This window comes from Myxocyprinus asiaticus, chromosome 18, assembly GCF_019703515.2.
Source record: "Myxocyprinus asiaticus isolate MX2 ecotype Aquarium Trade chromosome 18, UBuf_Myxa_2, whole genome shotgun sequence".
NCBI classification, from domain to species: domain Eukaryota; kingdom Metazoa; phylum Chordata; class Actinopteri; order Cypriniformes; family Catostomidae; genus Myxocyprinus; species Myxocyprinus asiaticus.
The window spans coordinates 187,501-200,266 of NC_059361.1; the positions used below are offsets into that span (position 1 = coordinate 187,501).

The window sequence follows — 12,766 nt, forward strand, 5'->3', positions numbered from 1 at the left end:
CTGTTAACAATGTACAACAGATTGTTTGATGTGTTTGTTACGGGATGGGTTAGGACATGCCCTTAAGAGCACTCCAACCCACTCTCACGACAAGTCGTAATAATAGGACAAGTTGGCGAAATCATACGAGTTCGCTCGTAAAAAAAACTTGATTTTAATAGAAAAATCAAGTTTGTGTTCTACGGAAGAATGAACGAGACAAGGGAAGCCTTATTTTTTTTTTCTATTAACATTTTTTATTGATTCCTATATTAACACATACAAGCAAGAACATATACAAACAGAATCAATACTTAACCCCCTCTATTACTACCCAAAACAACATCCCAGTGGTCCCACATAATTATAGACACACAAAAACAAATATTAAAAAATAAAATAAATAATAAAATATAATTATTCACACACATAAACTCTACATCTCTCTCTCCACTGTCCCTCCCCGAGAGCCCTCCAAAAATGGCAAATATTTGCCCCACTTTCCCATAAACAAGTCCAAATTACCCAATCCTCTAGATACCCCTTCTTCAAATGCTGCCACCCTCCCCATCTCTGTCCACCACTCTAGAAATGATGGCGCTCCGTTGGACTTCCAACCCCTTAAAATGACTTGTCTTCCAATCATAACACTTGTTAAAACCCAATTTTTTATAAATTTGTCCCTCAAATTTATGACAGCTCTGTCACCCAAAATACAAAGTCTGGGGCAAAGCAAAACCTGAGTGCCCAAAACATCAAACAAATAGCTCTGCACCTTCATCCAAATATCTTGAATCTTAACACACCCCCAAAAGGCATGAGTTGTGTCTCCAACTGCTGATTGACCTAGCCAGCAGTTGGGTGTGTCTTTAAGACCAAGCCTATATAATCTAGAGGGGGTCCAGTAAAATCTATGTAGAATCTTAAATTGCATAAGGTGAACCCTTGCATCTCTAGATGTAGACTTGACATTATTTAGAATCCTAGTCCACACTTCTTCCTCCAATAACAAATTCAAGTCTTTCTCCCATAATCTCTTGATAGAAGCTAAAGCTCCGTCCCCCAGACTCCGAACCAGCAGGGAGTAATACACTGATACCTCATGACCTTTTCCAAAAGCAGTAATCACCTCTCCCAAAGCATCTGCCACTTTAGGGGGGTGTGTGCTACTCCCAAAAATAGTACAAAGCATGTGGCACAGCTGTAAATACCTATAAAACTGAGATCTGGGAATCCCAAAATGATGACCCAGATTCTCAAAAGATCTCAACACTCCACTCTCATACAGGTCGCCGAGTGTAAAAACCCCTCTCACAATCCACTCTGACCAACAGAAAGGGGACTTATTGATATATAATTTTGGGTTCAGCCATATGTTTGAGGCAACATTTAAATAAACGTCTGAATTAAATACTTTGGCCACTCTTGTCCAAATCATGTGCAAATGTGAAATAACAGGGTGTGACTTAACTTCTCTGGTTAGTTTAATAGAAAGACTTTGCAATGGTGAAATAGGGGCAAGGACTTCCTGTTCAATAAAAAACCAGGGAGGGGCTCTCTCAGGTGGAAGCAACCAATGAGCCAAATGTCTAAGACCGAATGCATAATAATAAAACAAAATCTTGGGTAAGCCTAACCCACCTTTGTCAATCGGCCTATGTAATTTGTTGGAATGTAATCTGGGACGTTTACCATTCCAAATGAAGGACTTTGCAATTCTATCAAATTGCTTGAAATAAGAGAGAGGGACATCTACAGGGAGAGACTGTAGCAAGTAGTTGAATTTTGGAATACAATTAATTTTAATAACATTAATCTTCCCAATCATCGATAAATGTAATGAAGCCCATCTGTCCACATCGCTCGAAAAACTTTTTATTAATTTTGTGGAGGCAAGGCATAGATCTAGTGGGGTTGGAGACGAATAATAAAATATCATCTGCGTAAAGCAGAAGCTTATGTGCCACACCTCCTGCCATCACCCCTGGAAAATCATCCTCCTTTCTTATCGCAGCTGCTAATGGTTCCAGGACAAGACAGAACAATAATGGGGAAAGAGGGCAACCCTGCCAGGTGCCCCTATCCAGAGTAAAATAATCTGAAATTAATCCATTTGTTTGTACTGCTGCTACAGGGTGTCTATAAAGTAACTTAATCCAACCAATAAATGTACTCCCGAACCCATACATTTCTAAAATCTTAAAAAGATAATCCCATTCTACCATATCAAATGCCTTTTCAGTGTCAAGTGAGATGGCAGCGACCGGAGACTACTGGTCACTACTGACCACATGCTATTGATGAAACGCCTGATGTTATCAGAAGAGCTGCAACCCCAAATAAATCCCACCTGATCTATATGTATAAGAGATGTCATAACCTTACTTAAACAATTAGCCAATATTTTTGACAACATTTTTACATCTTGCTGGATCAGGGAAATTGGACAGTAACTTTTACACTCACTTGTGTCGTTGTCCTTTTTAAGAATCTGACTGAGCCGGGCTTGTGTCATGGTTGGCGGAAGCTTTCCATTCTTTAATGATTCCGTATAAACTTCTAACAAAAGTGGAGTCAGTTCTGTAGCATAAGATCTAAAAAATTCAGCAGCAAAACCATCTGGCCCCGGAGCTTTGCCTGTAGGTAAGGCCTTAATTACCTCGTCAAGTTCCTCCAAGGTTATCTCAGAATCAAGGGCGTTTTTTTGCTCATTCGTCAGTTTAGGGAGTCTTAATGGTTCCACAATGTTTCTAATATCTTCATCAGTAGACGAAGACGTAGAACTATAAAGATCAATATAGAATTCTTTAAAAGCATTATTAATATCAATGGCCAAGGTAAATATTTCACCATCAGCAGATTTCACTGAGGAAATAGTAGAAAAAGACTCGCTCTGCTTTATATTTCTAGCCAAAAGCTTCCCTGCTTTGTCTCCCGACTCAAAGTATGACTGTCTTGCCCTGAATAACCAAAACTCCACTTTCCGCGACAAAATAGTATTATATCTATATTTCAATCGGGTTAATTCTCTGAGGCCATCAGATGACATACAGCGCTTCAGCTCTGCCTCGGCACTTTTAATATTCCCTTCCAACTCCACGAGTTCTCGTGCTTTGGATTTTTTGGTGAATGAGGCATACTGTATGATCCGACCCCTAAGAACCGCCTTAAGTGCCTCCCAAGCCATGCCCACAGAGGATACTGAGGACCAGTTGGTCTCCATATAAACATTGATTTCGGTCTTTAACAATTGTTGGAAATCAGGATTTTGCAAAAGGGATACATTAAAGTGCCAACTATATGATTTCTTTTTCTCCGTATGTGGCAACATCTCTAAACTCACCAGAGCGTGATCTGAGACTAAACTTTTTCCATTTGAGCAATCAACAACAGATGAAATGAGGGACTTAGATATCAAAAATAAATCTATTCTAGAATAAATCTTATGGACTGTTGAAAGAAATGTATAGTCCCTACCAGATGGGTTCAAAAGTTGCCAAAGGTTTTTACACATCCTGTGAAGTGTCACCATTGCTCTAGGGGGTTTACACACTTTTGCTTCACAATGATCAAAGACTGAGTCCATCAAAAATTAAAGTCTCCTCCCAATATTATATCATGAGGGGTGCCAGTGGCTTGCAACATCCCTTCAAGATCTATAAAAAAGCCCTGATCATCAGCGTTAAGTGCATAAATATTAGCCAAAATCAACCTTTGCCCCTGAATTTCAGCTAAAACAATAATGACTCTTCCTAATTTATCTTTAATCTGTTTGAGATATTTGAATTGTAGATGTTTATTAATCAATATAATGACTCCCCTGCTCTTACTTGTGCCAGCACTAAAGAAAACATGTCCACCCCATATCTTCCCAAATTTTTCAGCTTCCTGTGGGGAGAGATGTGTTTCTTGAAGAAACACTATATCATATTTCTTACATTTAAGAAAAGAAATAAACTTCTTTCTTTTTATGGGGTGCCCCAACCCATTCACATTCCATGTGGAAAGAGACAATCCACTCATATTAACATTTGACATTTTGATATAATAAAAATAAATAGATTGTGTGTCAAAAACAAGATTACACAGACCACATTCCCCATTGATGCAACAATCAAACCCTGAACTTCCCCCCAATCAAAACGAACAGAAAAAAGAAAAACGTGCGCATTAACCCCGCGCACGGCAGCGCCAACCGGCATCAATCTCTTAAAACTCAAAGAGTCCATGTACGCCTATGAGAGCCCCCGCGACAACTTTGCCATCGGATTGTTCAAGTCCGGTGCTTCTATACAAATTTTGTAAGGCAAAATTACATAACAGAATATACTTTGTAAAACAGACCCCAGCCAACAGGCAGAATAACAGAAAAAACATGTAGACTCATTCACAGAACCAACTCGAAGGTGTGTTCCTCCACAAAATAAACTCCAGCTGATATGAAGCCGTTCAGTTTTCTCAGACAGACAAGCAATTGTTCAGTGAGCCAGCTGTTATGAGTTCAGCGGATGACATAATCATTCCAATGTCCCGTAAAAAAACAGACTCCAGCCAGCAGGAGGAATAAGCACAAAGAACAAACAGATTTATCCACAGCTGTTCCAAAGGAGTGATATTCAACAGAACAAGCTCCAGCCACTAGGTGGAGCCAGCACGAAAAACAAAACCAGCATCCTCGTTCCTCGGATGATCAAAAAAACAAAAAAACAAAGGAAAAAGGAAAAAGAAAAATACACCATAACTTACTCAGCCCGTCAACTTTATAAAAGACGTCCTTTATGTGAGCATGTAGATGTTTTGTGGTCATCCAAAGTGTCCATTCTCGATCTGGCCGGAAACTTCAGTGTAAAAAAGATCTTCCGTCAATGCAAAAGTTTCTTGGAGTCATGCCACAAAACAAACTCCAGCTGCTAGGCGGAGCCATCGCAAAAAGAAACAAAAATGGCACCCAGCTTCCTCAGATAATAGAGTCCCTCAACCGCAAGTCAGTCCACTAATATAAGAAACATCAAATGGCTTACTCCAATGTATTTATGAAAGAGAGTGCATGTGTCATTGGACTTTGCGACCATTCTTCGTTTCTATTCTCAGTTTGGCCGGGAACATCAGAGCAAAAGTGATCTGCTGGTGTAAGAGTTTTACATTCCTTGAACCGATCGCGTTTCTCTCTTGTCAAATTCGCAAAGTCCGGGAATAAGAAAATATTATGGTTCTTCCAAGAAAGCTTCCCTTTGCTCCTCGCTTGGCGCAACACGAGATCTTTATCTGATGATCTCAGAAATTTGGCCAAAATCGATCGGGGCCTTTCTCCCTCAGCAGATCTGTGAGTTGGGTCTCTGTGAGCTCGCTCGATTTCCAGCTTGTGGCCTGTTATGTCGAGCAGACTCGGGAAGTGCTCGTCCAGGAATTTCACCATATCTCTGCCCTCTTCATGCTCAGGAATTCCAACAACTCGTATGTTATTCCTTTGGCTCATATTCTCAAAATATTCCAGTTTTTCCGAAATTAATTCCAAATCTGTTTTGGACGCAGGCGGATTAGCGGATAAATCCTTTTCTGATGACTCAAGATAATTGATTCGTTTTTCAACTTCTGTCACTCTTTTAAACAACTCAGAGAATTTTGTTTCCATCGCCGTAATCGATTGACGTATTACAGCGAGATCTTCCAAGTCAGCAACAACCTTCGTCAGCATTACCGACATGTTGGACAGTTGACGCTGAATTTCATCTACCGACGTGCCGTCCAAATCGAGTCCCCGGCTCGCAGTCCCGTCAGAGGCCTCAGCTTGAGCACGTAAGTGTCTTTTAATGTCTCCAGAGTCTGAGGATTTTGACTTCTTTGCCATGTTTACCTCAAAGAGGTAATACAAATTTTATTTGTATTGTATAAATATGGAATGAATAACCAAATTTGTTTAATGAGGTTTTCTTTCTAAAACAAAGCTTTGGATAGGAGACAAGCTAAAATGAGTTGCATGTATTGTGTCAATTTGAAATTCTGTTTGTTGATTGGTTGGACCAAAAGTTGTAGGATGTGAAATGATTTCGCCATCTTGTACAAATGATTACAAGTTGTAATGAGACTATTTTATTTTTTTTTTTCTCCCCAATTTGGAATTCCCAATTCCCAATGTGCTCTAAGTACTCATGGTGGAATAGTGACTCACCTCAATCTGGGTGGCGGAGGATGAATCTCAGTTGCTTCCTTGTCTGAGACCGTCAATCCGTGCATCTTATCACGTGGCTTGTTGAGCGCGTTACCGTGGAGACATACCGGGCCAATTTGGGCCAATTTGGTTGCTAAGGAGACCTTGCTGGAGTCACTCAGCACGCCCTGTATTCGAACTCGTGACTCCAGGTGTTGTAGTCAGCATCAATACTCGCTGAGATACCCAGACCCCCGTAATGAGACTATTTTGAGCACTGTGTAAACATAACAGTTTGAACATACAGTATATAGTTTAAATGAAGGAACTGAAAAGAAAATTGTTGAAAACTCACATCTGAGTTCTGTCACAGGCATAAAAATCACGTTTTAATGCCTTTCTGTGATTGAAGACTGTTGGTCACGAGGTTCTTGTCTGTCCTTTTGTAGGTTACCCATTATCCAGGGTGGCACATTTACTCTTCTGGTACCCTCCATGGCTTTACTGTCAATGCCTGAATGGACCTGTCCGGCCTGGACACAGAACAGCAGCCTGGTCAACACTTCTTCACCCGAGTTCATCCACGTTTGGCAGAGCCGCATGCAGGTGGTGAGTATCACAGTTTTACAGTATTGTTATGATGTTAGGAGGACAGTATGTATATTTGGATGGACAGATAGAAGTAAAGATAACTAGAAGTTTCCCAGATGATCGTATCAGGTTAAAACAATCACAGTACTGAAAGTCTGACTCTGTTGTCATCTGTGAACAGCTTCAAGGGTCAATCATGGTGGGCTCCCTCTTTCAAGTGCTGGTGGGATTCTCGGGTCTCATTGGCCTCTTCATGCGTTTCATTGGCCCTTTGACCATCGCACCAACCATTTCACTCATTGGTCTGTCGCTGTTTGACTCCGCTGGCATGAACGCAGGAGACCACTGGGGCATCTCTGCAATGTGGGTGCTTCTCACAACAGTACTGGCATAACACAGGCCCCTATATATTCATGCTTAAAAGGAATGTTTACTCACAAAGGAAAATTATGTCATTATTTACCACACTTATGTTGTTACAAACCCATATGGCTTTATTTCTGCCATGGAACACAAAAGGAGATGTTAGAAAATAACTAACTAAAAGTAGTGAGGCTACTAACCCTAACTTCATTTTTCAGTTCAGTTATTTTTACAATAGTGTCGCCTTTCCAGTATCGCTGCAGAGTCACAAAACGCTTAATCTGTCACATTATATTATGAACGCAGACATGGGGTTGAGGGGAAAAAAATTAAACACGCCCATATAAACCGTCCTCTCTCTCTCTTATGTAGCACTGGGAAAAAACGAATTATATTTTAGACAATTAATGTATATGAACACGTTCACATAAATTATTCACATATTGACTTAAGCACCATGAAGCCTACATTTTTAATGTATTTTTTGCTATTTATCACTATATGTTAATGCATGTACTGTAGATATGTGTGTTTACTAGTTTATTAGTGTATATTAATTATAAATGTATGTTCAATTTAATGTTGTCACCCTATTTGTTTAACCCTTATGGAAATTAACCATGGTTAATTAACCATTACTATAGTAATATTGTACTGTAGTAAAACCATGGATAATTTTGGGAATGTCACCCTAATTACATACAGTATATAACTATAAAGTGATATTATTAAATTCTGCAATCAGAACTTGTAATTGCAGAATTAAATAATATAATCCAATATCTACAGTAAACATACAAACATATACTAGTGTAGCTAAATACTTTTTTAAAAGAGTAGATTGACTGTAGTTTAAGTTATGTGTAACTTGTAGCTTGAGAAGACACAGTTTCAGAGTAGCTTCACCAACAAAGGTCACCATTCACTTTCATTGTATGGAGAAATAATAATAATAAAAAATAATAATAAAAATAAAGAAAAACCCACATGCAATGAAAGTGAAAGGTGACTGAGACTGAAACATCTCCCGGTTCATGTTCCACAGAAGACAGAATGTAAAAAAGTTTTCAAACAAAATGAGGGTGAATAAATGTTGACAGAATGTTCATATTTGAGTGAACTAACCCTTTAATATTCATGTTAGATTTAATCTTTAGACAGTCTATTTCTGTATTTCTCCATCCTTCACAGGACAGCATGTTTAATAGTGATATTCTCGCAGTATCTCCGGAATATCGCCATTCCCTTCCCCTCATACAGCAGAGCCAAGAAGTTCCACACCAGCAGGATTTACATATTTCAGATTCTGCCTGTAAGTCAGTGATTTATTGTATCTGTTTCTGGAATGATTATGCTTTGGTGACTTCAGTCTTCTTAAATGTTGTGTTTTGGTATGATTCTTCAGGTCCTGCTGGGAATCACTCTGTCATGGTTAATTTGCTACATTCTGACCATCTACAACGTCCTGCCATCAGATCCTGACCAGTATGGTTATCTCGCTCGGACTGATGTTAATGGAGATGTTACGGGAAGAGCGCCTTGGTTCAGATTTCCCTACCCAGGTGTTTCAACCAGCACAATTAACATACATTTGCATGTTATATTCAGCTATTTTATATGTTTCATATTGTATGATTACAGGAAACTTAATTTATCACTGGTGTTGCTATGAAAAACATCTCTATTACAATTGTTCATTCTTAGATTTCAACCCTAAATATTAAACTTCAAACTTCCCAAAACGTTTGTGCCAAAGACATGATAATTAAAATTGTTCGGCTTGTTTTTCTAACTGATCAGATATAGGAGACTTAGGAGCATAAAACTGGCCCAAGCCATATAGATGTTTACAAACAAACACTCAGCCGTGGCACTTGCGGGTTCTTTTGGCACCCCAGAAAAGGTCTGCTGTCAATGGGCACTACACTCAATTTGAGCTGAAAATGACCCAAAAGCAGGCCCAGTCCACAGTGGGGCCTGGATGGGCCTAACCTACCCTATCATGAGGTTGGCCCACTCTGGCAACGACCCACCAACCACCTCCCCAACTGTATGGCCCACCCAAGTGAATCCTACAGCCCACCTCACATCTTAGAGCTGGAGGCGGGCCTGTCCTTAGAGCTGCTTGTTGGGCTGAAACGCCCAGTTTCCAAAAGATTATTGGGGATTTGGGCTTCTTTAAATTTCTATCAGGATCAGTGGATCAGTACAAACTCAGGCTTTGGCATAAATTATATGTTTTCGCATCAGTTCTACTGAGACCCAATTGAATCGCAGCTGTTTAGCGAACTTTTCACGAAAGAATCACACAAACTACGATCACAAACGACCAAAGTCTAACCGGCTGTCACAGATTTGAGGCCAAATATGATCTAGCGATGATCATAAAACATCATGTAAGATCTAAGGGGAAGAGCCACCACAGCACAAACTATTTGTAAAGGATGTGCAAATAATAATGTAACACTTCAACAATTATGACTTTGCATTTATTTTAAATGCAGTGAGTAACGTATTCAATCGAAACCGGTTGTTATTATGTTTGAATGTTGAATATAATTATAGTGAAGTCAGATATTATTATGTACTGTATGTGGGCCAATAATTTAAGCAGTTAAGATGCACATTGCATGTCTGATGGTAGTTTCATTCAACTGGTACATTTCTCAGACTTTAGAAGAGTTAAGCATGTGAGGATGTGTATTCATCAACATGTCCGACATACTCATAAAACAACTATTAAACCAAGTTAAAAGGGTTTTGTTAATATTTCAAAATACATACAGTATATTTCCTCACAATAAACCACATATATCCCTTTTTCACTCATATTTATTAAAATAAACAAACATAATTTGACTATTTAAAGAGCACCTATTATGGTTTTTCAAATATTACCTTTCATGTAGTGTGTTATATAGCTGTTTGTGAATGTAAAAAAGTCTGCAAAGTTTCAAAAATCAAAGTGCAGGACAAATGGAGTTATTGACTCCCAAAAGAAAGAACCGATTCTGAACACCTGAAACGAGTCGTTAGTAATTCCAGACTTACTTCCTGTACTAACCTACGTAATTTGGTACCAAAAACCCGCCTCTAGTCTTCATTGGCTGCTGGCGAACAGCTTTGACCCGCCCTCAAGCACTACACTAAGCGGTAGACCAATCACAACAGACTGGGACATCTGACCAATCAGAGCAGAGTAGGCTCTCTGAAAGGAGGAGTTTAGAATGAATCCTTTAGAACGGATCATTGAACAAGTCGTTTTTGACACTGGGAAAAAAAGGTAACGCTGCAATTTAAATTATGAGCAAATTAAAGTGTTTTATGACCTTGGATGCATGTAAATCTATTAAATGAGGCACATTTAAAAACCATAATAGGTGCTCTTTAATGCTTAAGAGATTATTTAAACTGTGTTTTAATAATAAGTGTGTTTTTTTTATTTTATTTATTTTTTATTCTACTTCCAGGTCAATGGGGTGTGCCATCTGTGAGTCTGGGAGGAGTTTTCGGGATCCTGGCAGGGGTCCTATCCTCGATGATCGAGTCAGTGGGTGATTATCATGCCTGTGCCCGGCTATCAGGTGCCCCTCCACCACCCAGACATGCCATCAACAGGGGCATTGGCATTGAAGGCATTGGCTGTCTGCTGGCAGGTGCTTGGGGCACCGGCAATGGAACCACCTCCTACAGCGAGAATGTCGGAGCGTTGGGAATCACCAAAGTACAAGCTCGCATAATAATTATATCTGCTTACTAATATCCAGTATTTTCCAGTTACTTCATTTAATAAGCTTTCACAATGATTGCATAAGATTACTACTGTATCATCCCATTACTTCTGATGTAAACAGAATTAAAGAAGCAATATTATAAAGGTTTAAAATGGCATATTTAAAAAAATGTGGTTCGGAAAGATTGCTGTATATGTTCAATTAAATGACATTAACTGAGAGAAACCTTTCTGCTCTGCAGGTCGGCAGTCGCATGGTGATTGTGGCCAGTGGGTTTATAATGATCATAATGGGAGTGTTTGGGAAAATTGGAGCCATATTCACCACAATACCGACTCCTGTGATTGGAGGGATGTTTCTGGTCATGTTTGGGGTCATTACTGCAGCAGGAGTTTCAAACCTACAGGTACATTTGATTGGTCCAAAATAAATGCACAAAAACACAAGCAATGTGAGCTCACTCCCTTCACACTTCTTCATATGACCCCTGCTTTCTATTTTAATAGTATGCTGATATGAACTCTTCACGCAACATCTTCATCTTCGGATTCTCCATGTTCTCTGGGCTTGTCATTCCCAACTGGTTACTGAAAAATCCCACAGCCATAGCAACAGGTATATAAACTATAATCCACTCAAGAGAAACTAAATATTAACTTCAAAAACAATCTCATAATTTTCTTACAGGTGTTGTTGAACTGGATCAGGTGCTTCAAGTTCTTCTCACAACAAGTATGTTTATTGGAGGATTCTTTGGATTTCTCCTTGATAACACGATCCCTGGTGAGTAAACTTCAATTCTGTCAGATTTTGTGTGCAATAAACTGACTCAAAACACTTTGTAAATGAATTCAAGTGAGTCATCAAGTGACCGTCTAATATTCTCACAGGAACAAAGCGTGAACGAGGCATCGTCACGTGGAACAGTGCTCACCAAAACGAGTCTGAGAACACATTAGAAAGTGATGATGTGTACGGGCTGCCCTGCGGAATAACTGCCCGTTTCTCGTCTTTCTCCTGGACCAAATATGTGCCTTTCTGCCCTTCACATAAAAACCCCTCACAAGATGACACGCCATCCAGTTCTGATTCTTTGGACATGAAAACGGAGCCAAACAAAGATGATTCCCACATCATAGATGGGGTGGCATTATAGTCTATGATGAATACTTGTGTTCATCTGTGATGGTGTGATGTAGTAAAGGCTCTTTTGACTCTTGAATCATGTGCTGAGGTGTAATGACTCACTGAACTGAGAAGGCAGCTACTTTACATTCATTCAATTCGCTTCCCTGATTAACACTGTACAAATATTTTATATTTCTAATATGCAGCAGTACAGTTAAAATCTCTGTTTTCATGTGTATGAACACTGAATAAAGCATAAAGCAAAGTACTTAATTTTCAGTAAACATAATGGTAACATGGACCAATTTAATGTTTATTTTCTTGTTAAAGATGCCTTTGGGTGTGTAAACAAGGAAGTGCTTCATTTAATGACCTTTTTCTAATCACCATGTTTTTATGTCTCATATTTTTCTTTGTTAAAATGCTTATAATTTTAAATGGAAAGATTATATAGCTGACATACTGTATATTGTACATACAATTGATGTTTTGATTTAATTGTTTTACTATTAAAAACCTAAAATCTACAAAAAAAAAAAAAAAAAAAGTATTTGGCTATCATTTTCTTCAATTACATTAGCCATTTTTTTTTTTTTTTTTAAGAAGATAAATCTAAAAAAGTCAATCTACACCTCTGGCAGTGTCTTGGGCACGATGTCCTCACAGATGTACGTCTGACGAAGAGATGCCAAGAAACATCTCTTCTCATTCTTGATCTTGATTCAGTCCTGTCGGGAGGATCTGCGAGACAAAACATTAAAAAAACAAAAAAACATTTATATTGTACAAATGCATGTATTTATATTTGGCCATGTTTATTTGC

At 38.9% G+C, this 12,766-nt stretch overlaps 1 protein-coding gene across 1 annotated transcript in view; it reads left to right on the plus strand.

Annotated features, from left to right (window-relative positions):
- slc23a4 (solute carrier family 23 member 4) overlaps window positions 1–12,465 on the plus strand; it is a 15,077-nt gene extending 2,612 nt beyond the window's left edge. Inside the window, exons 4-12 of the mRNA XM_051724600.1 lie at window positions 6,577–6,736; window positions 6,900–7,081; window positions 8,273–8,393; window positions 8,487–8,643; window positions 10,552–10,805; window positions 11,057–11,221; window positions 11,322–11,430; window positions 11,503–11,598; window positions 11,706–12,465. Of these exons, the coding sequence (XP_051580560.1) occupies window positions 6,577–6,736; window positions 6,900–7,081; window positions 8,273–8,393; window positions 8,487–8,643; window positions 10,552–10,805; window positions 11,057–11,221; window positions 11,322–11,430; window positions 11,503–11,598; window positions 11,706–11,971 (1,510 nt within the window). The 3' untranslated portion in view covers window positions 11,972–12,465. The remainder of the gene's footprint in view (window positions 1–6,576; window positions 6,737–6,899; window positions 7,082–8,272; window positions 8,394–8,486; window positions 8,644–10,551; window positions 10,806–11,056; window positions 11,222–11,321; window positions 11,431–11,502; window positions 11,599–11,705) is intronic.
- The last annotated feature ends 301 nt before the right edge of the window (window positions 12,466–12,766 follow it).